Here is a 24,071-nt window from a genome sequence, read left to right on the forward strand (position 1 = left end):
AGGTGGAGGGTCTGTCATGGTCTGGGGCGGTGTGTCACAGCATCATCGGACTGAGCTTCTTGTCATTTCAGGCAATCTCAAAGCTGTGCGTTACAGGGAAGACAGGCGCCTCATGTGGTAGCCTTCCCGCAGGCTCAACCTGACCCTCCAGCATGACAATGCCACCAGCCATACTGCTCCTTCTGTGCGTGATTTCCTGCAAGACAGGAATGTCAGTGTTCTGCCATGGCCAGCGAAGAGACCGGATCTCAATCCCATTGAGCACGTCTGGGACCTGTTGGATCGGAGGGTGAGGGCTAGGGCCATTCCCCCCAGAAATGTCCGGGAACTTGCAGGTGCCTTGGTGGAAGAGTGGGGTAACATCTCACAGCAAGAACTGGCAAACCTGGTGCAGTCCTTGAGGAGATGCACTGCAGTACTTAATGTAGCTGGTGGCCACATCAGATACTGACTGTTACTTTTGATTTTGACCACCCCTTTGTTCAGGGACACATTATTCCATTTCTGTTAGTCACATGTCTGTGGAACTTGTTCAGTTTATGTCTCATTTGTTGAATCTCGTTATGTTCATACAAATATTTACATGTTAAGTTTGCTGAAAATAACAGTTGACATTGAGGATGTTTCTTTTTTTGCTGAGTTTATTTGCAATTTAGCAGATTTCAAGTGGCTTACGGTCAAACCGCACAGACATCCGGCAGAGTAAGTTCAAATATATATTTGTATTCAACATTCTGGCTTGTAAGGAACATTTACACTATTTTCATTCATTTCAGGCTGTATATACCAATTCATTGTGTATTACAGCCTGATAAATTAGACTAATGGATAAGAAGATAAGTGTGAGCCATGGTACCAGTAAACATATACAAGCTCCTAAAGCCAAATTCCTTTTTTATTTTACCAGGTAAGTTGACTGAGAACACATTGTCATTTACAGCAACAACCTAGGGAATAGTTACAGGGAAGAGGATGGGGGATGAATGAGCCAATTGTAAGCTGGGGATGATTAGGTGACCGTGATGGTATAAGGAGCAGATTGGGATATCTCAAGCATAGCCACCAGTTCAGACTTGGAAATTCCCATCCCGTCCTGGTCACTGCTGTCCACTACATAGATAACAGCATCGGTTTTGGAGTAGTAGCAGCGCCAGTAAGGCCTGAAACAGAGAGAGATGCAAGAAGAAACAGTGTAACCAATACATTTGTTGGTTGACTCTTGACAAACTGACCGCTGACAGTTGCAAACTTCAGATGTGTGAGACATATGCTACAATAAATAAGTCAGGAATATCTTGCAACCTAATACTGGTCTGCCCTCCAAGATCCCACACCTGGAATGTCAGATCCTTGTATGTTACCGTTTCCATGTTGAAGCAAATGGCTGGGTGGGGGCAGACCAGTAGCTTGAGCCATTTCAGTAACAAATATATATGTTGCAAGACATACCATTGTATTGGCATGCAAAGTTACGCACATCAGTTTGAGTTTGAGTATGTTACTCAGCACTGAGAATAAGTTGAATATTTTCACTCACTGGTTATAGTGGTGACGACCTCCCCAACTAGAAGTCTGTAAAGAATTGTAGTTTTTTTCCCAGCTCCATCCAACCACAGGATCAGTATCCTAATTTTCCTGGTGCAAAACAGGCCAGAAAAGAGATCGGAGATTTAACATGGCAGGAGGGATAGATAAAAGTATAGTAGTCATACTTTACTCATTACATTGATCAAACTATACAGACATAACTTCAAAGGACAAAATACAAATGTCAGGTCTGGTCAATGCATATTACTAAAGGCCTAGCTATAATAGCATTGTCTGGTATGCATTCACTTTCACGGGTCAGCAAGTTATTTTCCTGAATAACAATGCAATACGAGGAGACAGAGGTCATTGAAGTAGCTAGTATACAGCGACATCTGTCTTACACATTCCCTGGATAGCAAACGTTCATCTGGTTTAACTCAAAGAACACCCAAATAATTTGAACTGTATTCATAGGAAATTGTAAATTTACCACATCCTACCTAGCTCTTTAAATGCTAACACAGAGCAAACATTGGCTGATGGAAACTAATCAGTAGCTAAACATTGATTTCATGAGAAACGTAACAAAAGTATGACACACTAAAAAAGGTAGCAACAAATCTTACCCATTTTTGCCTAATAACAGTCCCTGCAATCCTATCCAGTAAGTGAAGTGTCTTCTTCCTTGTGGGTTTGTTTACATGCCCAGCTCAGTTATTGGTACATTATTGCCACCTATTTGCAGGGATGTACTGGTGATTTGATAGTCTATTACATTACAACCAACATACTGTACAGCCCCAACATTGTGTAAATATAAAAAAGAATACATCAATGTTTGGAGAAAAAAACAAGAGGCAAAAATGTAAAAGCACACAGAGTGGATCAAAGTTTTGTTATTGTTGTCTGCCTTGACAAATCAGAAAATACTTCAGTCCATTATAAAAAATAACTGCTACTTATAATGGCTTTAATAAAAACAAAATTGTATTGTTTAGAGCAAATTGTTTTATGAAACAGAAGATAAACATACAGGTAAGTATACAATAGCAGATCAACTGGCAAATAAATATACGAATAAGCAACATGTTAATGAATAAATACAGCATGCAAATATACAAACAGATATCAGACTTTGAAAACCTTATCTCTGTCTTTCATTTCCAGTGTCTAATTGTCGTGAACTCTCGAATTGTAAAAACCCTTAGCGGTTTGACTGTAGAGGCTATTGACATGGTAACATCAGATTAAACTTCCTCTAGAACAGCATAGACTGAAGAGACTTGCGGACAGTGGCCATCTCCTGCTGTTGCTGTGGACAGAGAGAGATGGGTTATAACACTCAAGTGACCAATGGGAAACCATTACAGATTTTTTAAAATAAAAACATTGAATAAAATTGTATTCGTCACATGCGCCGAATACTTTTTGTGGCTGTTGGACTTCCTGAGCCAACGCCCACAGCGAGTCAAAATAGGTCCCCACGTGTCGGACTTACGCAATACCAACACAGGCGCTCCTCAGGGATGTGTTTTGTCCCCACTCCTGTACACTAATAGTTGTACTAGTTCCCATTCTGACAGACACCTCGTTAAGTTCGCTGATGACACTGCCTTGATCAGCCTGTTGCATGATGACGAGGAACATCATGGCCCGGTCCTAGATGACTTTGTAGAGTGGTGTGAGGAATCACACTTGGTCCTCAATACCAACAAGACCAAATAGATGTGCATAGACTTCAGGAAGTGTACAACACCTACCTCTGCAACATCTATCAGAGGTCAGAATATAGAGATTGTAGAGGAATACAAATACCTGGGTGTCCTCTTGGACAATAATTGTCAGTGGAGTAAATGTACAGACCTGATCTACAAAAAGAGCCAACAGAGACTGTACTTTCTCAAAATACTGGGATCTTTTAATGTAGACTGTACTATACTGACTCTGTTTTACAAATCTTTCATTGAGAGTATTTTAACTTTTTGTATTGTTTGTTGGTTTGGCAATGCCACTGTCAGCCAGAGAAATATGCTGAGAAGGATTATCACCACAGCAAGCAAGGTACTAGGAGTCAAACAGACAGGCCTGGATGAGATCTTTAAGGTCAGGGCCCTCCGCAGGGCTCACAAAATAATTTTAGACCCAAGCCACCCCCTGTACCCAGACTTTGAACTACTCCCCTCTGGGCACAGGTATAGGGCACCCCTCAGCAGGAAAAACAGAACAAGACAATCATTTGTGCCAGGTGTGATATCCCTCCTAAGTAGCTCGGGCTAATTTTCCTATTGACTCAGTAAGGCCAGCAGGCTCGTCTTAAAAAAAGAAGGTTTTATTGGTATGTAACTGTTATGAAAGTTGTATTGTCAATTTTGTTTTGTATTTAAACGCCACTTTAAACGTGTACATGACACTGCAACACAATTTCCCCATGGGGACAACAAAGTCAGTAAGTAAGTACAACCTTATAGTGAAATGGTTACTTACAAGCCCTTAACCAACAACGCTTTAAGAAGTTAAGAAAAATAAGTGTTAAGTAAATGGAAAATAAAAGTAACAAATAATTAAACAGCAGCAGTAAAATAACAATAGCGAGGCTATATAGAGGGGGTACCGATACAGAGTCAATGTGCAGCGGCACCGGTTAGTCGAGGTAATTGAGGTAATATGTACATGTAGGTAGAGTTAAAGTGACTATGCATAGATAATAAACAGAGAGTAGCAGCAGCGTAAAAGAGGGGTCTGGGGTAGCCATTTGATTAGCTGTTCAGGAGACTTATGGCTTGTGGGTACTTGGCGCTCCGGGACCGCTTGCCGTGCGGTAGCAGAGAGAACAGTCTATGACTAGGGTGGCTGGAGTATTTGACTATTTTTAGGGCCTTCCTCTAACACCACCTGGTATAGAGGTCCTGGATGGCAGCAAGCTTGGCCCCAGTGATGTACTGGGCCTTACGCACTACCCTCTGTAGTGCCTTGCGGTCAGAGGCCGAGCAGTTGCCATACCAGGCAGTGATGCAACCAGTCAGGATGCACTCGCTGGTGCAGCTGTAGAACCTTTTGAGGATCTGAGGCCAGTCTCCTGAGGGTGAATAGGCTTTGTCGTGCCCTCTTCACGACTGTCTTAGTGTGTTTGGACCATGATAGTTTGTTGGTGATATGGACACCAAGGAACCTGAAGCTCTCAATCTGCTCCACTACAGCTCCGTCGATGAGAATGGGGGCGTGCTCGGTTCTCCTTTTCCTGTTGTCCACAATCATCTCCTTTGGTCTTGATCACATTGAGGGAGAGGTTGTTGCCCTGGCACCACACGGCCAGGTCTCGAACCTCCTCCCTTTAGGCTGTCTCATCGTTGTTGGTGATCAGGCCTACCACTTGATGATGGTGTTGGAGTCGTGCCTGGCCATGCAGTCATGAGTGAACAGGGAGTACAGGAGGGGACTGAGCCTGCACCCCTGAGGGGCCCCTAGTGTTGAGGATCAGCGTGGCTGATGTGTTGTTGCCTACCCATATCACCTGGGGGCAGCCCGTCAGGAAGTCCAGGATCCAGTTGCAGAGGGAGGTGTTTAGTCCCACGGTCCTTAGCTTAGTGATGAGCGTTGAAGGCACTATGGTGTTGAACGCTGAGCTCTAGTCAATGAATAGCATTCTCTCATAGGTGTTCATTTTGTCCAGGTGGGAAAGGGCAGTGTTGAGAGCAATAGCAATTGCATCATCTGTGGATCTGTTGGGGCAGTATGCAAATTGGAGTGGGCCTAGGGTTTCTGGGATAATTGGTGTTTATGTGAGCCATGACCAGCCTTTCAAAGCACTTCATGGCTACAGACGTGAGTGCTACGGGTCAGTGTCATTTAGGCAGGTTACCTTAGTGTTCTTGGGCACAGGGACTATGGTAGTCTGCTTGAAACATGTTGATATTACAGACTCAATCAGGGACATGTTGAAAATGTCAGTGAAGACACTTGCCAGTTGGTCAGCACATGCCCGGAGCACACCTTCTGCTAATCCGTCTGGCCCTGCGGCCTTGTGAATGTTGACCTGTTTAAAGGTCTTACTCACATCGGCTACGGAGAGCGTGATCACACAGTCGTCTGGAACAGCTGATGCTTTCATGCATGCTTCAGTGTTACTTGCCTCGAAGCGAGCATAGAAGTAATTTAGCTCGTCTGGTAGGCTCGTGTCACTGGGTAGCTCGCAGCTGTGCTTCCCTTTGTAGTCTGTAATAGTTTGCAAGCCCTGCCACATCTGACAAGCGTCACAGCCGGTGTAGTATGATTCGATCTTATTCCTGTATTGACGCTTTGCCCGTTTGATGGTTCGTAGGAGGGCATAGCAGGATTTCTTATAAGCTTCCGGGTTAGAGTCCCGCTCCTTGAAAGAGACAGGTCTACCCTTTAGCTCAGTGAGGATCTTGCCTGTAATCCATGGCTTCTGGTTGAGGTATGTATGTACAGTCACTGTGGGGACGATGTCGTCGATGCACTTATTGATGTGGTGTACTCCTCAATGCCATCGAAAGAATCCTGGAACATATTCCAGTCTGTGCTAGCAAAACAGTCCTGTAGCTTAGCATCTGCTTCATCTGACCACTTTCTTATTGACCAAGTCACTGGTGCTTCCTGCTTTAGTTTTTGCTCGTAAGCAGGAGGATAGAATTATGGTCAGATTTGCCAAATGGAGAACGAGGGAGAGCTTTGTACGTGTCTCTGTGCGTGGAGTAAAGGTGGTCTAGAGTTTTTCCCCCTCTGGTTGCACATTTAACATGCTGGTAGAAATGAGGTAAAACGGATTTGAGTTTCCCTGCATTAAAGTCCCATGCCACTAGGAGCGTCGCCTCTGGATGAGTGTTTTCCTGTTTGCTTATGGCGGTATACAGGTCATTGAGTGCAGCCTTAGTGCCAGCATCGGTTTGTGGTGGTATATAGGCAGCTACAAAAAATACAGATAAACTCTTGGTAAATAGTGTGGTCTACAGCTTATCATGAGATAATCTACCTCAGGCGAGCAAAACCTCGAGACTTCCTTAGACTTAATTTTTTTTAAGGGGTGGATCAGCTTTAATATTACGGATAGATTGTTGCTTCCATCAATGTAATTGTCTGCATTATTTCCAAACCCCCATATATTTTGGGGGTAAATATACACTACCATTCAAAAGTTTGGGGTCACTTAGAAATGTCCTTGTTTTTGAAAGAAAAGCACAGTTTTTGTCCATTAAAATATCAAATTGATCAGAAATACAGTGTAGACATTGTTAATGTTGTAAATGACTATTGTAGCTGGAAACGGCTGATTTTTAAATGGAATATCTACATAGGCCCATTATCAGCAACCATCACTCCTGTGATCCAATGGCATGTTGTGTTAGCTAATCTAAGTTTATTATTTTAAAAGGATAATTGATGATTAGAAAACCCTTTTGCAATTATGTTAGCATGGCTGAAAACCTTTCTGTTGATTAAAGAAGCAATAAAACTGGCCTTCTTTAGACTAGTTGAGTATCTGGAGCATCAGCATTTGTGGGTTCGATTACAGGCTCAAAATGGCCAAAAACAAATAACTTTCTCCTGAAACTCGTCAGTCTATTCTTGTTCTGAGAAATTAAGGCTATTCCACAGGAGAAATTGCCAAGAAACTGAAGATCTCGTACAACGCTGTGTACTACTCCCTTCACAGAAAAGCGCAAACTGGCTCTAACCAGAATAGAAGGAGGAGTGGGAGGCCCTGGTGCACAACTGAGCAAGTACATTCGTGTCTAGTTTGAGAAAGACGCCTCACAAGTCCTCAACTGGCAGCTTCATTAAATAGTACCCGCAAAACACCAGTAAATCCCCCACCATAATAATAGAGTCTAGTGTTGCTTGTAGACTTGATAAATTCTTAGATATATTTTCAAAGAAGCTTGGATCATCATTATTTGGACCGTATAGGTTAAAAAGCCATATCTGTTTATTGTCCAATAACATATTTCAAATAATCCATCTAATCTGTTTGGACAATTTGCACATTTGGATCAAAATTACTCATAAGGACTGGTGATCATAATCACCCCTTCTTGAATTTCTTCGCCCATGGGAGAAATACACTGCTCAAAAAAATAAAGGGAACACTTAAACAACACAATGTAACTCCAAGTCAATCACACTTCTGTGAAATCAAACTGTCCACTTAGGAAGCAACACTGATTGACAATAAATTTCACATGCTGTTGTGCAAATGGAGTTTGGAGTGTGACTGTTTGAGGTTGTGGACAGGTGTCTTTTATACTGATAACAAGTTCAAACAGGTGCCATTAATACAGGTAACGAGTGGAGGACAGAGGAGCCTCTTAAAGAAGAAGTTACAGGTCTGTGAGAGCCAGAAATCTTCCTTGTTTGTAGGTGACCAAATACTTATTTTCCACCATAATTTGCAAATAAATTCATTAAAAATCCTACAATGTGATTTTCTTTCTCATTTTGTCTGTCATAGTTGAAGTGTGAAAATGATGATGAAAATTACAGGCCTCTCTCATCTTTTTAAGTGGGAGAACTTGCACAATTGGTGGCTGACTAAATACTTTTGCCCCACTGTAGGTTGGAGTCATTAAAACTTGTTTTTCAACCACTCCACAAATTTCTTGATAACAAACTATAGTTTTGGCAAGTCGGTTAGGACATCTACTTTGTGCATGACAAGTCATTTTTCAAACAATTATTTCACTTATAATTCACTGTATCACAATTCCAGTGGGTCAGAAGGTTACTGTGCCTTTAAACAGCATGGAAAATGATGTCATGGCTTTAGAAGCTTCTGATAGGCTAATTGACATAATTTGAGTCAATTGGAGGTGTACCTGTGGATGTATTTCAAGGCCTACCTTCAAACTCAGTGCCTCTTTGCTTGACATCATGGGAAAATCAAAGAAAATCAGCCAAGACCTCAGATTGTAGACCTCCACAAGTCTGGTTTATCCTTCGGAACAATTTCCAAACGCCTGAAGGTACCACGTTCATCTGTACAAACAATAGTATGCAAGTATAAACACCATGGGACCACGCAGCCGTCATAACGCTCGGGAAGGAGACGCGTTCTGTCTCCTAGAGATGAATGTACTTTGGTGCGAAGAGTGCAATTCAATCCCAGAACAACAGCAAAGGACCTTGTGAAGATGCTGGAGGAAACAGGTACAAAAGTATCTATATCCACAGTAAAACGAGTCCTATATTGACATAACCTGAAAGGCCGCTCAGCAAGGAAGAAGCCACTGCTCCAAAACCGCCATAAAAAAGCCAGACTACGGTTTGCAACTGCACATGGGGACAAAGATCGTACTTTTTGGAGCAATGTCTGGCCTGATGAAACAAAAATAGAACTGTTTGGCCATAATGACCATTGTTATGTTTGGAGGAAAAAGGGGGAGGCTTTCAAGCCGAAGAACACCAGCAAAGGACCTTGTGAAGATGCTGGAGGAAACAGGTACAAAAGTATCTATATCCACAGTAAAACGAGTCCTATATTGACATAACCTGAAAGGCCGCTCAGCAAGGAAGAAGCCACTGCTCCAAAACCGCCATAAAAAAGCCAGACTACGGTTTGCAACTGCACATGGGGACAAAGATCGTACTTTTTGGAGCAATGTCTGGCCTGATGAAACAAAAATAGAACTGTTTGGCCATAATGACCATTGTTATGTTTGGAGGAAAAAGGGGGAGGCTTTCAAGCCGAAGAACACCATCCCAACCATGAAGAACAGGGGTGGCAGCATCATGTTGTGGGGGTGCTTTGCTGCATAAAGGACTGGTGCACTTCACAAAATAGATGGCATCATGAGGAAGGACAATTGTGTGGATATATTGAAGCAACATAAAAATAAAAATTTAACCAGGTAGGCAAGTTGAGAACAAGTTCTCATTTACAACTGTGACCTGGCCAAGATAAAGCAAAGCAGTTCGACACATATAACAACACAGAGTTACACATGGAGTAAAAAAGATACAGTCAATAATACAGTAGAAAAATAAGTCTATATACAATGTGAGCAAATGAGGTGAGATAAGGGAGGTAAAGGCAATAAATAGGCCATGGTGGCGAAGTAAATACAATATAGCAATTAAAACACTGGAATGGTAGATTTGACAGTAGATGAGGGTGCAAAGTAGAAATACTGGGGTGCAAAGGAGCAAAATAAATAAATAAATACAGTAGGGGGAGAGGTAGTTGTTTGGGCTATGTACAGGTGCAGTGATCTGTGAGCTGCTCTGACAGCTGGTGCTTAAAGCTAGTGAGGGAGATAAGTGTTTCCAGTTTCAGAGATTTTTGTAGTTTGTTCCAGTCAATGGCAGCAGAGAACTGGAAGGAGAGGTGGCCAAAGGAGGAATTGGCTTTGGGGGTGTCAAGTGAGATATACCTGCTGGAACGCGTGCTACGGGTGGGTGCTGCTATGGTGACCAGCGAGCAGAGATAAGGCAGGACTTTACCTAGCAGGGTCTTGTAGATGACCTGGAGCCAGTGGGTTTGGCGACGAGTATGAAGCGAGGGCCAGCCAACGAGAGCGTACAGTTCGCAGTGGTGGGTAGTATATGGGGCTTTGGTGACAAAACGGATGGCACTGTGATAGACTGCATCCAATTTGTTGAGTAGGGTGTTGGAGGCTATTTTGTAAATGACATCGCCGAAGTCGAGGATAAACATCAGTCAGGAAGTTAAAGCTTGGTCGCAAATAGGTCTTCCAAATGGACAATGACGCCAAGCATACTTCCAAAGTTGTTGCAAAATGGCTTAAGGACAACAAAGTCAAGGTATTGGAGTGGCCATCACAAAGCCCTAACCTCAATCCCATAGAAAATATGTGGGCAGAACTGAAAAAGCGTGTGCAAGCAAGGAGGCCTACAAACCTGACTCAGTTACACCAGCTCTGTCAGGAGGAATGGGCCAAAATTCACCCAACTTAGTGAGAAGCTTGTGGAAGGTTACCCGAAACATTTGACCCAAGCTAAACAATTTAAAGGCAATGCTACCAAATACTAATTGAGTGTATGTAAACTTCTGACCCACTGGGAATGTAATAAGAAATAAAAGCTGAAATAAATCATTCTCTCTACTATTATTCTGACAATCCACATTCTTAAAATAAAGTGGTGATCATAACTGACCTAAGACAGGGAATTTTTACAAGGATTAAATGTCAGGAATTGTGAAAAACTGAGTTTAAATGTATTTGGCTAAGGTGTATGTAAACATCCGACTTCAACTGTATTTGTATTATATATAGCCATTCAAATTAAATATAAAATCCTGTTTCTTATTTTCCATAATTAGCTAATAATATTTGGAGTAATGTAGGCAATTTATGTGAAGGATTTTTACCTCTCACCAGTCTCGCCATTACCAAAATTACATTATGGCAAGCAATTATTATATTAGCAAACAATTATTGTGAATCATCCTATATTGTCCCTAACATATTTTACTCCCTCGTAACAGTTGTGGGATACACACTCAACCCCTTTCCCCCACAACAACCATAGACTCAGATTCTCAACAGTTGGACCATCCCAGAGCCCAACTCAAGAAAGGTCATGATTTACGAATGCATATACAGTTGCAGCTGTATGAGAAGGCCTGCAAAACTGAGCAAAAAAATTGGCATAAATGGGGAGATTTGATTAACCATTGTCACGTCCTAGATGATGGAGGTCAGATATACCCCCTTCCCCTAACTTTGTGCACCAGCTGTTGTTTACAAATATACATAGACGCCACCCCTCGTCTTATCAGAGGCCGCTGTTCTATCCTCTCCGAAAAAGCTTAAAACACGCCAGCTGTATGATATTCATGTCGTCGTTCAGCCACGACTCGGTGAAACATAAGATAATACAGTTTTTAATGTCCCATTGGTAGGATATACATGATCGTAGTTCGTCTATTTTATTATCGATTGATTGTACGTTGGCTAATAGGATCGATGGTAAAGATACCCTCTCGGCGACGGATCCTTACAAGGCACCCAGACCTTCGTCCTCGATACCTCCGTCTCTTTGTCCTGCGAATGACAGGGATGAGGGCCTTGTCGGGCGTCTGAAGTAAATCCTTATTGTACAAAGTAAGTTACAAATAACGTGAAAAAAACATACACAATAGCACAATTGGTTACGGGATCGTAAAACGGCAGCCATCTCCTTCAGCGCCATTCTTCTTGCCATAACTCAGTGGTAGCTAGAAATGAGTAGGAGTTGGACGCAACATAACTTCCATCATAAATTAATAAGCGGTTTCAATTTACTTTAATTAACCCTCAGACATGAAGGCTACACGACGTGAAAATAATCAAATAAAAAATGTCATGACAGCTGGTGTCACTTTATCCATTAATTATTTTTGACCGTTTGCTAGCTTTGAGCCAAGCCAATTAGCTGAACTTAACATAATTTTGTCATGAGTGTACAATTTTTCAAAAACTGTAAATGCGATTGACATTGCGTAACTCACAGTGTCCATCATAACTTTCTTCTGCAACACTGCCATCTCCTTCTTCAGCTCCACCTGTGCCCCCTGCAAGAAGGTCTCATGGCTCTTCTCCATCTCCTCCATGTTCTTAAAAAGACATTATGACAAACCCAAGAGTTTCAATTATTTTGATTAACTTGATAGAAAGATCTGTTGAAATTGAATCATTCCAAATAGCGTTTTTTTTGCACTTCAATTTGATAAGTGTTTTGATTTGTACAATAGTGTGTTGTAGAACAGCAGCGAGTTGACGCGTAATTTTGAAATTGGTACTCCCGTAGCATGTGTCTCATGACCCGTAAATACAGAAAACAAACCTGACGGAGAAGTCATCTAGCGAATGCCACAGGACAGCCGATTTATAAATTAAGTACCATACTGATGTGCAAATCAAAAACACTTGTTAAAAAGTTGTGTAAAATTCCTCATCTGTAATGATGGAATTCCAGCTATGGATCAGTGTCTTTGGGAGCATTTGCACCTGCCAAACATTGTATGAGAAAACTGTCATCTGGGACTCGCCTTAATGAACTGCTCGTATAGCTCTTTGATGGTTTTCAGTTTCTGGCTTTGCACCACTCTAGCCTGCTGGAACAGTTTTTGTTGCTGGCGAAACAAGTTCTATAGTGGAAAAGATAATGATACATTTTAGCTGTATACTGTATGTGAGTCCCGAAAAAGTTGCATTATCAGTATACAGAGTAGCACTGACATTCAATTTTTCCTCCTGATCCTCTGATTTCTGTGCATCAATCTCCCATTGCTGCAGCACAGATGACACCTGCTGTGAGTACTCCTGAGTCAGCTTCTGCCTGCAAAAACACCCAGTAGACAAAGTTTTCACCGTTACCCAAGACAAATGACAAAGTGCAAAGCAAACATCAGATGTAGGCTAATAAATGTGTAAACTAATGGCAATAAAATGGTGTCTGGGATAGGATTTTGGCCACTACAGTGATATCAAATGTCACCTGCCATGTGTAGTGATTGACGTACCCTACAATGCACCCAAACATAATTATATTCTTAGTTTTGTTGTTGTTGCTGGAGTCTGGGAGCTTGATTTGAGAGCATGCATATTGTTTCAAAGGTGATCCAAAAACATTGACACAAAAATTCAACTGGCAGTGTTCATGGTGATTTTAACGAAAACAAAGCAAAACTTTCAGGTAGAAAGTATACTTCTGATTGGTACCTTTGTATTCTTCAGCTCCATCTGAATAAAGAACCTTGCTAAACAAAGAATGCAGACAATATTTTCGGACAATTTTTTTCACGTAATGTATATGACAAACTGGGTGCCATCTGTGTGTACATTTTATATATATTTTTATTTAACCTTTATTTAACTAGGCAAGTCAGTTAAGAACAAATTCTTCTTTACAATGATGGCCTACACCGGCCAAACCCGGATGACGCTGGGCCAATTGTGCGCTGCCCTATGGGACTCCCAATCACTGCCGGTTGTGATACAGCCTATATTCAATGCCAGGAGGTGTTGCTGAGGTGAAGGAGGGCTGACACTGCCTCACACGATCTCTGGTCTCAGCAGGTGTTGTTACCTTTGTGCATACTGGGTATTCCACAGCTGCTCCAGTTTCTGATTGCTGCCCTTCAGTGTGCTCTTGGTGAAGGTCTCTAAACGTTTCCTCTTGGCCTGCATGGCTTTGCTTATATCAGCTATGAAACAAATACTAATTTGAGACAAACATTTATTAAAGAACATAGCATACGCCTACCTTTGGTTACGACAACCTTAACCAACAGTTATTTTAGAGTATTCAATATATAGCTATTGGCTAGCTAAAATAAATCACATTGTGATAAACTTGCCTCCAAATCTCTCCAACATGGTTTGTACCTCGTTCCTAGGGAATGCCAAGATTCAATAAACAATTAAAAGAATGAAGGCTCAATTTGACGATTATAACAGGCCGTTGCTGGTATGAAGCTTAGTTTATGTTAGCCAACTTTATAACTTACCCCACTCCAACTTTTAGATCATCTTCCTCAAATGACCTTTTCTTGGCCATCTTGTCAACAACAGGAGTTTCATCTATGGACATTGGCAGAGATGAAGGTGATAAGATACCACATACGGTAAATTAGCTAGCTAGCCCAAATGGGATCAGAAAACCAATTGCCTTTGCAAAGCTAACGTCAGTTAGCTAGCTAGATACCTTCTCGGATGTCATCCTCTGAACAACTCAGTTCTGTCTTTTCGTCCTCAAGTGCGAAATCAAACGATTTTAAGTCAGTTGAGTCTTCTGCATGCTTCGTTTTCTTTGACTGTTTTCTCCCAGTGGAGGCCATTAACAGTACCGGACGTGTGTTATTCTAGCCAAAAATCTAAGGAACACACTAGACTAGCTAACTACTGTTAATTTACGTCAACGTTTAAATTAAGTGAGGACGAGTACTAGTCACTGCTACCGCTATAACCTACTGTAATTTCGACATAAGTCAAATGTTTATCAGTTGCTAATACTGTATATGTTTTAACAGTCGTCGGTCAGTCTACGTTATGGTTACTGCTGTAACGTTACCACAGAGTCTCTAAAGTAAACTGTATTTGATGTTCCTGCTGGTCTGTTCCCGCCAAGGAAAATATAATTGGTTCTCCAGGATTTCGCGCCACGATAGCACGAGCTTGCTATGAAATCTTAAGAGACAGGACGACCTAAACCAGACTTCAAAGACACTCAAATCCAGATCTTGTAGTCCTATCTAGGCTAGCTAGAAGAGTACAGGGATCAAATATACAGTAGCTGCAAGCAGCAATGCCACAATTTGACACATTTCCCTATAACAAGTTACATCAGTACTGTTTACCAGGCTTGCCAAATATCAGAACTCCAAATTCAAAAGGCACTTGCACATCTGAGCAATCTTTTTTTGCGGGTGCATGGTAACAGTTGAACAAGATGAAGGAAAAAGGAAACAGCACACTGCTCTTGATAGTAACAATGAACTTAACTTAATAAGCTTACGTATCGGCCTCGCGGCCTTCGTCCTTCGTCAAAAGATCCGACGAAGGCCGTGAGGCCGATACGTAAGCTTATTAAAGTTCAGTGTTACTATCAAGAGCAGTGTGCTGTTAATTTTTTCCTTCAAATATCAGAACTCAAAATCAAACTGATCATGCAAGATAATATTATTTTGATGTATTGTGGACCATTTAAGGATATCGATTACTTTAAAACGTATTCATCTACAGAATCTGCACCAAATTTGGCATACAGCATCTATTGATGCACATCTTCAAACACAATATTTTCCAAGACTCTTGCGCAAACGATATAGCCGGTATGAGCCAATGAGCTTGTGTGAATGATTTGTCCTGTCTAACAACGTCACCATGTGGCCAAACAAAAACTATAGGGTAGCTAGACTCATATCCTTGAGCATTTTTGCCAAATTTCATCACTCTGAGTCAAAAAGATTGAGATATAAACATGGGCCCGTTATAGCGCCACCGTGTGGTTGATCTATAATCGGCTATACTCGGCCTTGTCTCAGGATGGTAAGTTGGTGGTTGAAGATATCCCTCTAGTGGTGTGGGGGCTGTGCTTTGGCAAAGTGGGTGGGGTTATATCCTGCCTGTTTGGCCCTGTCTGGGGGTATCATCGGATGGGGCCACAGTGTCTCCTGACCCCTCCTGTCTCAGCCTCCAGTATTTATGCTGCAGTAGTTTATGTGTCGGGGGGCTAGGGTCAGTCTGTTATATCTGGAGTATTTCTCCTGTCTTATCCGGTGTCCTGTGTGAATTTAAGTATGCTCTCTCTAATTCTATCTTTCTTTCTTTCTCTCTCTAGGAGGACCTGAGCCCTAGGACCATGCCTCAGGACTACCTGGCATGATGACTTCTTGCTGTCCCCAGTCCACCTGGCCGTGCTGCTGCTCCAGTTCCAACTGTTCTGCCTGTGGCTATGGAACCCTGACCTGTTCACCGGACATGCTACCTGTCCCAGACCTGCTGTTTTCAACTCTCTAGAGACAGCAGGAGCGGTAGAGATGCTCTCAAATGATCGGCTATGAAAAGCCAGCTGACATTTACTCCTGAGGTGCTGACCTGTTGCACCCTCGACAACTACTGTGATTATTATTATTTGACCATGCTGGTAATTTATGAACATTTGAACATCTTGGCCATGTTCTGTTATAATCTCCACCCGGCACAGCCAGAAGAGGGCCGTGCCACCCCTTATAGCCTGGTTCCTCTCTAGGTTTCTTCCTAGGTTTTGGCCTTTCTAGGGAGTTTTTCCTAGCCTCCGTGCTTCTACACCTGCATTGCTAGCTGTTTGGGGTTTTAGGCTGGGTTTCTGTACAGCACTTTGAGATATCAGCTGATCTAAGAAGGGCTTTATAAATACGTTTGATTTGATTTGATCTGAATGGGCTTAGATATGTTGAGTTTTGACAGTGTTTGGAACATGTGTAGACCACACCCACATTAATATTTATTGGTCAGTAGAGGCCATTTGGTTTGAGATGTTGTCTTGCAAAATAGTAATTTGTGAGAGATTGGTCCATAGATGCCACATATCAAGTTTTGTGCAGATCGGTCATTTGGTGCCAGAGGAGTAGCGTTTTAAGTGTTTTTCACAAAATTCTAGGGTTTTTGTTCCTTATGAGGAGAGGGACCGATGTACCAAATTTCATGACTCTAGGTCACACGGGTTGAGGGGCGTTACTTTTCAATGTTTGCATCTGTTATAGAATTTGTTATAGAACCACTATATGGCCAATTGGCATGGCATTTGGCCCTTTACCATCATGCCAGGTTGCTTCCTAGGCCTCACTATTTCACAGGAATTTTGCATTTTAATTTGGCCTTGTGAAAGAAATGAAATGAAATCAACATTTTTGGGTCACATACACATATTTAGCAGATGTTATTGCAGGTGTAGCGAAATGCTTGTGTTCCGAACTCCAACAGTGCAGTAGTATCTAACAATTCACAACAATACACAGAAATATAAAAGTAAAAAAATGTAATTAAGAAATATATAAATATTAGGACGAGCAATGTTCGAGTGGCATTGACATAAATACAGTAGAATATAGTATATATATACAAAATTAGTAAAGCAGAATGTAAACATTATTAAAGTGACTAATGTTCCATTATTAAAGCGACCAGTGATGCCATGTCTGTGTACATAGGGAAGCAGCCTCTAAGGTGCAGGGCTGAGTAACTGGGTGGTAGCCGGCTAGTGATGGCTATTTAAGTCTGATGGCCTTGAGATAGAAGCTGTTTTTCAGTCTCTCGGTCCCAGCTTTGATGCACCTGTACTTACCTCGCCTTCTGGATGATAGCAGGGTGAACAGGCCGTGGCTTAGGTGGTTGATGTCCTTGATTATCTTTTTGGCCTACCTGTGACATAGGGTGCTGTAGGTGTCCTGGAGGGCAGGCAGTGTGCCCCCGGTGATGCGTTGGGCAGACCGCACCACCCTCTGGCGAGCCCTGCGGTTGCGGATGGTATAGTTGCCGTACCAGGTAGTGATACAGCCCGACAGGATGCTCTCAATTGTGCATTAGTTACTTCAGCCTCCTGAGGTTGAAGAGGCACTGTTGCGCCTTCTTTACCACACTGTCTGTGTGGGTGGACCATTTCAGATTGTCAGTGATGTGTACGCCAAGGAACCTAAAGCTTTTCACCTTCTCCACTTTTCACCTTCTTCACACTGTGTTGAGGAGCAGCGTAGTGGAGGTATTGTTTCCTACCTCCACCAGAGGAATCGGAAGAGTAGTAATAATAATTATGAACGCCAACAAATACAATCGGGTTTCACCAGCTTCGCTGCTGAACCCCTGATAATGTGTAAATGAGTTGACTGTGTAAACTCAGTTCCTTCTCTTTTTTGTATTTTTCTTAGGTGTTCCAAATACAATGCTGCAGCGCGGAGTGCTGACACATATGTAAGACTGCTGATTGAATGGACAGTGCACCTGGATGGGTAAGCCTGAAATATATTATAAGCCTATACCAAAACAGGAATGTAGGCCTATGTATGACCATTGTTTGTTTCACCATATTGACAAAAGAGGTGGGGTTTTGGTGTGAACTTTAATTAAGAAACATATAGTTATTCTAAAATGGTTTCAGCCAGCTCAAGAGTAGGCAAAAATAATTACAACTTTTAAATCTCAAAACATCAATAATCAATGACATGGGAGGCCCAGCACAGCACCTCTCTGGTGCTCCTGGCAACTGCCAACTCTGCATTTCAGTGTTCTAGCACAGGGTTATTAGCTTTGTTGTGCCAGGTCTTAGCAGTCTGATTCCCGGTGTATGTAGGCTACTGCATAGGGTCCTGTAGTAATTCCATATTGGAGTCTTTAGGTCCCATTCACTTGATTTGTGCAAGCTGCCAAGCACGCTATGGGGTCGGGCGCAGCGCAAGGTTAAAGTTAAATTAACTTGAACTCTGAGCTAGGCGGAGCCATTATTGCTGGGCATGCGCCTCCTCCATTGATAAACCATGTCTCACCCAGCGCAAAGCTGTTCTTGCACGAGACATGTGAAACCGGCTTTAGGCAACCATCTACCCCCAGCCATAGTATCCATGCCCTGTGATTCACGACCAAGTCCTTTCAGTCAAATTCAATTCACAACTGAATTTATCCCTTCAATATGAAAGGCAAGTCAGTTACAAGTATCATAATCAACAGAAAATGCTCCACATAAGAAATACAGTAAACACCAGATATAATTCCCCAATACAATACATCCGGCCCCATGCAACATATACTGTAAATACACAATACAATGAATACAATTGATTTAAATGTCGACAGCCACAAGCACTATCCCACTTCTGACACCAGTGTGACGAACGGTTAGAGAGAGCGTATTGCCCCAAATGTGGAGCTGGAAACGTTCGACTCATGTGACGCAGTTACTCTTACGGCTTGTTCAAATACCATTTGATTTTATTGGTCACATACACATATTTAGCAGATGTTATTGCGAGTGTAGCGAAATGCTTGTGTTCCTAGCTCCAACAGTGCAGTAGTATTTAACAATTCACAACAATACACACAAATATAAAAGTAAAATAATGGAATTAAGAAATATATATTAGATCGAGCAATGTCGGGGGTGGCATTGACTAAAGTATAGTAGAATAGAATACAGTATATACATATGAGATGAGTAAAGCAGTATGTAAACATTATTTAAACGTTATTAAAGTTATTAAAGTGATTCCAAGTCTATGTAAATAGGGCAGCAGCCTCTAAGGTGCAGGGTTGCGTAACCGGGTGGAAGCCAGCTAGTGATGGCTATTTAACATTATGATGGCCTTGAGATAGAAGCTGTTTTTCAGTCTCTTGGTCCCAGCTTTGATGCACCTGTACTGACCTTGCCTTCTGGATGTGTGTAGTCTATTTTTTCTAACATTGTTGCATTGTCGCTGACATGATTCAGTCTATCCTCTTGGCTTTCCCCTTTCTGACTTGTCACATTAGAGGTATCCATGAAACTAGCAACTGCACTCAAAGTCATCATATCCTGATGATGCATCAGAAATGAGTCCCAGCATTCCTCTGTTGGCCATTCATGTACTCGTAAATCAGAAACTGAGCTTCCATCTTCAGAGGAGGCGTCACCACTCACTGAAACATAAAAGCAAGGTTGAGTAAGTCACGCTAGATAAGAGTGTCTGCTAAATGACCAAAATGTATATGTGGATATTAACATACCAAAATGAACTGCAAAGCACATTGGGTATTATTATTGGCCTTGTTTTCTGGCGGAGCTCATTAGAACAATACTAAGCATGCTTTACAAGTGCCCATTTTTACATATACATTTATATTTAGTTAATGTATCAGACACTCTTATCACACCATAGTACCATACGTCTGATAACAATGCAGGGTGAAAGGGGGCCACAAAATTGCGAACTATACAAAAAATGCTATAGAAAAGTATTTTGTATTTTGAAAATACAATTTACAGCTCTCAAAAGTATCACGTTACAAAATACATTGGAGTGTAGTTCAGCCCCATGTAATACAAATTACTCAGAAGTCATTGAAATACATATTTCAAATACATGCAACAGAAATACAACCCATCTCTGCTGGTACTGTACATATAGCCATGCTTCATAAACAGAAAGTCTATACTTGTTTACTATTTCAAATAAAATTGAAAAAGATACTTGGATAAAGAAAGGAGAATGTACCAGTAGTGATTGATCAGGACTCAATTAGCTTGTCATTTTTATAGACTTAATAGACTTACTGGCTGCACTCTGATATTCTGATGATGCATTGGAAGAACTCCCAGTATGCCCTTTCCATTCAGACACCTTGCCATGAGCAACAGCACTAAAAACTGAGCTTCCATCTTCAGAGGGGGCATCACCACCACTCACTGAAACCTAAAAGCAGAATTGAGTAAAGCACTTTGTGTCCCTGTTGTTCGAGGGCTCCCAAGTGGCACAGTGGTCTAAGACACTACATCTCAGTGTAAGAGGCATCACTGCAGTACCTGGTTCGAATCCAGGCTACATCACATCTGGCTGTGATTGGGAGTCCTGGGTGGTGCACAATTGGCACAGCTGGGGTTGTAAATAAGCATTTGTTCTTAACTGACATGCCTAGTTAAATAAAGGTTAAATAAAAAAATAATAGCAGTGCAGCTGTGTTATGTAAAACAAAAATAGCTTTGCAATATCTTTCTGGTACATTTAGCTGTGGTTGTACTGTGCTGTATGGTTATCTGTCTATGTGAATACTTTAAGTCTAATGTTACATGGCTCTTGCACTATGTATGTAATGTTTGCAAATGATATGCTGCTAGTCTGTCTAGGTGAATAATTGTATATTGACATGCTGTATGAGACAAAGATATTCCTAATAAAAGTAATCATCAGTCATCAACTTAGTACAGAAAGGAGAATTAAAGCAGGAGTGGTGGTTATTGTTCAAGACTCATCAGTAAGCTTGTAATTTTAATAGACTTACTGCTGGGAAGAGGGAAGTCTATGCTTCCTCTGTTTGTCCTTGTCTTCCTTGTTGGCTCAATAAGACTGACATCTGTACTCAGTTGACCTAGCCATTTATTCACTTTGTTAGTCATAAGTATATTTGCCTTGGCGTGTGCTTCAGCACTATAAACTGAGCTTCCATCTTCAGAGGGGGTGCCACCACTCACTGAAACATAAAAGCAGGGTTGAGTAAAGCCCTTCATATTGTGTGCCTTTCTTATCACACAGTAAAAGTAGTGCAGTTGCATGGTATGCACTTAATGAACAGGCATATACAGTGGGGCAAAAAAGTATTTAGTCAGCCACCAATTGTGCAAGTTCTCCCACTTAAAAAGATGAGAGAGGCCTGTAATTTTCATCATAGGTACACTTCAACTATGACAGACAAAATGAGAAAAAAAATCCAGAAAATCACATTGTAGGATTTTTAATGAATTTATTTGCAAATTATGGTGGAAAATAAGTATTTGGTCACCTACAAACAAGCAAGATTTCTGGCTCTCACAGACCTGTAACTTCTTCTTTAAGAGGCTCCTCTGTCCTCCACTCGTTACCTGTATTAATGGCACCTGTTTGAACTTGTTATCAGTATAAAAGACACCTGTCCACAACCTCAAACAGTCACACTCCAAACTCCACTATGGCCAAGACCAAAGAGCTGTCAAAGGACACCAGAAACAAAATTGTAGACCTGCACCAGGCTGGGAAGACTGAATCTGCAATAGGTAAGCAGCTTGGTTTGAAGAAATCAACTGTGGGAGCAATTATTAGGAAATGGAAGACATACAAGACCACTGATAATCTCCCTCGATCTGGGGCTACACGCAAGATCTCACCCCGTCGGGTCAAAATGATCACAAGAACGGTGAGCAAAGTGAAGTGAATGACCTGCAGAGAGCTGGGACCAAAGTAACAAAGCCTACCATCAGTAACACACTACGCCGCCAGGGACTCAAATCCTGCAGTGCCAGACGTGTCCCCCTGCTTAAGCCAGTACATGTCCAGGCCCGTCTGAAGTTTGCTAGAGAGCATTTGGATGATCCAGAAGAAAATTGGGAGAATGTCATATGGTCAGATGAAACCAAAATATAACTTTTTGGTAAAAACTCAACTCGTCGTGTTTGGAGGACAAAGAATGCTGAGTTGCATCCAAAGAACACCATACCTACTGTGAAGCATGGGGGTGGAAACATCATGCTTTGGGGCTGTTTTTCTGCAAAGGGACCAGGACGACTGATCCGTGTAAAGGAAAGAATGAATGGGGCCATGTATCGTGAGATTTTGAGTGAAAACCTCCTTCCATCAGCAAGGGCATTGAAGATGAAACGTGGCTGGGTCTTTCAGCATGACAATGATCCCAAACACACCGCCCGGGCAACGAAGGAGTGGCTTCGTAAGAAGCATTTCAAGGTCCTGGAGTGGCCTAGCCAGTCTCCAGATCTCAACCCCATAGAAAATCTTTGGAGGGAGTTGAAAGTCCGTGTTGCCCAGCAACAGCCCCAAAACATCACTGCTCTAGAGGAGATCTGCATGGAGGAATGGGCCAAAATACCAGCAACAGTGTTTGTGAACCTTGTGAAGACTTACAGAAAACGTTTGACCTCTGTCATTGCCAACAAAGGGTATATAACAAAGTATTGAGAAACTTTTGTTATTGACCAAATACTTATTTTCCACCATAATTTGCAAATAAATTCATTAAAAATCCTACAATGTGATTTTCTGGATTTTTTTTTCTCATTTTGTCTGTCATAGTTGAAGTGTACCTATGATGAAAATTACAGGCCTCTCTCATCTTTTTTAAGTGGGAGAACTTGCACAATTGGTGGCTGACTAAATACTTTTTTGCCCCACTGTATAATAAAAACATGCAAGGTCCAAGGTTCTCTTTCTTTAAATCAAAGTTACTGCTGGGAGGGGAAAAAAACAATGCTTCCTCTGCGATTCCTCTGTTGTTATCTTGACCATCTTCTCGACTAGATCTTCCCATTCAATTACAGATATCGATTTTTCTTCATCATCTACATCCTAATTTCTGGTGTGGCAACTTCTGTTCTTTGCCACCAATTCATCCTTCTTCTCCAATAGCTCTGTGACCTGGTTTTGTTCATGTTATTGAAAACACATTTCTCAATGAGCCATTGTAGGGCCTCTCATTCACTTTCAATGTGCTGCTCAATGGCATGGAGCGACTTACAGTAAATTCATTTATCTTAAGATAGTGAGACAACCACATATCACAGTCAAATATACAGGATAAAAACATTGCATTTCAGCTAAACAATGGATATATACCATTTTGCAAAGAAATTTATTTTCGGACACATCTAATATCTATGAATTACAAGTCTGAAAGCAGTAATATTTTACACACAAATAAGCAATAATTTCTGATTACAAAACACAAATGTGAAAAATTAGTGGATATAGCGTTTTGGAAATAAATTCTTCAAATGGTTGAATTATTCATGTGTGATACCTCGGTCACAAAGGTAAATTAAGCTAATAAAGGGAAGGGGTCAAAGACCACAGTAGTCATGTGGGTCTACTGCAAATGGACCACTGCACTGGTCTTAACTTTTTCTTTGATCATATTTCGTTGCTCTTGCACTTTCGACATCCTCTGTTTCCCTTTGTCAATCGCTGCTCTCCTCTTCAAGGTCTTGTAAAACCTACTGTAATCCCGTTTCCTATCACCATCCTCTCCACCTTCCTCAGAAGCTCTGTGATCTAAGGGAGACCATTCCATTTAAGTTCAGCACATGATGCCTTTGATCACACTGTTTCAAGAGCAACTTGAGAGCCTTCCCTTCTCTTTCCATGCTTAATGCTCTCTGCTTTATGTCCTCTAGTGGGTTCTCTGTAGTGAACAGCACTAGCGTGTCTCCGTACGTTTCGACCAAGTAGTTCCATGTGTTCCACTACTGCTCTCCGTTGTGTTTCTAAAAATGAGCCATTAAGTGGACCAAATGACCAAAATAAAAGCTTGGGGCCCCTGAGAACACACTGACACACAATGCACTATTTCCCACTTATCTAAGTTTGGGGTTTCTTG

General features: G+C 41.6%; 1 protein-coding gene and 1 long non-coding RNA gene across 2 annotated transcripts; both read right to left on the reverse strand.

Moving 5' to 3' along the window:
• Positions 1-635: 635 nt before the first annotated feature.
• LOC120066394 lies at positions 636-2,215 on the reverse strand. The gene is made up of 3 exons (XR_005478762.1): positions 2,157-2,215; positions 1,538-1,635; positions 636-1,160 (listed from the first exon to the last, which is right to left on the reverse strand). It is a non-coding gene; the product is annotated as an uncharacterized LOC120066394 (long non-coding RNA).
• Positions 2,216-2,788: 573 nt separating this feature from the next.
• Positions 2,789-14,326, reverse strand: sycp3 (synaptonemal complex protein 3). Its single transcript, XM_039018205.1, has 8 exons — positions 14,194-14,326; positions 13,997-14,069; positions 13,847-13,881; positions 13,576-13,693; positions 12,726-12,825; positions 12,536-12,634; positions 11,996-12,100; positions 2,789-2,842 (listed from the first exon to the last, which is right to left on the reverse strand). The coding sequence occupies exons 1-8, from the start codon at positions 14,324-14,326 to the stop codon at positions 2,789-2,791; spliced, it is 717 nt and encodes a 238-aa protein (XP_038874133.1).
• Positions 14,327-24,071: the final 9,745 nt, after the last annotated feature.

The sequence above is a fragment of the Salvelinus namaycush genome, chromosome 21 (genome assembly GCF_016432855.1).
Source record: "Salvelinus namaycush isolate Seneca chromosome 21, SaNama_1.0, whole genome shotgun sequence".
Taxonomy (NCBI): Eukaryota; Metazoa; Chordata; class Actinopteri; order Salmoniformes; family Salmonidae; genus Salvelinus; species Salvelinus namaycush.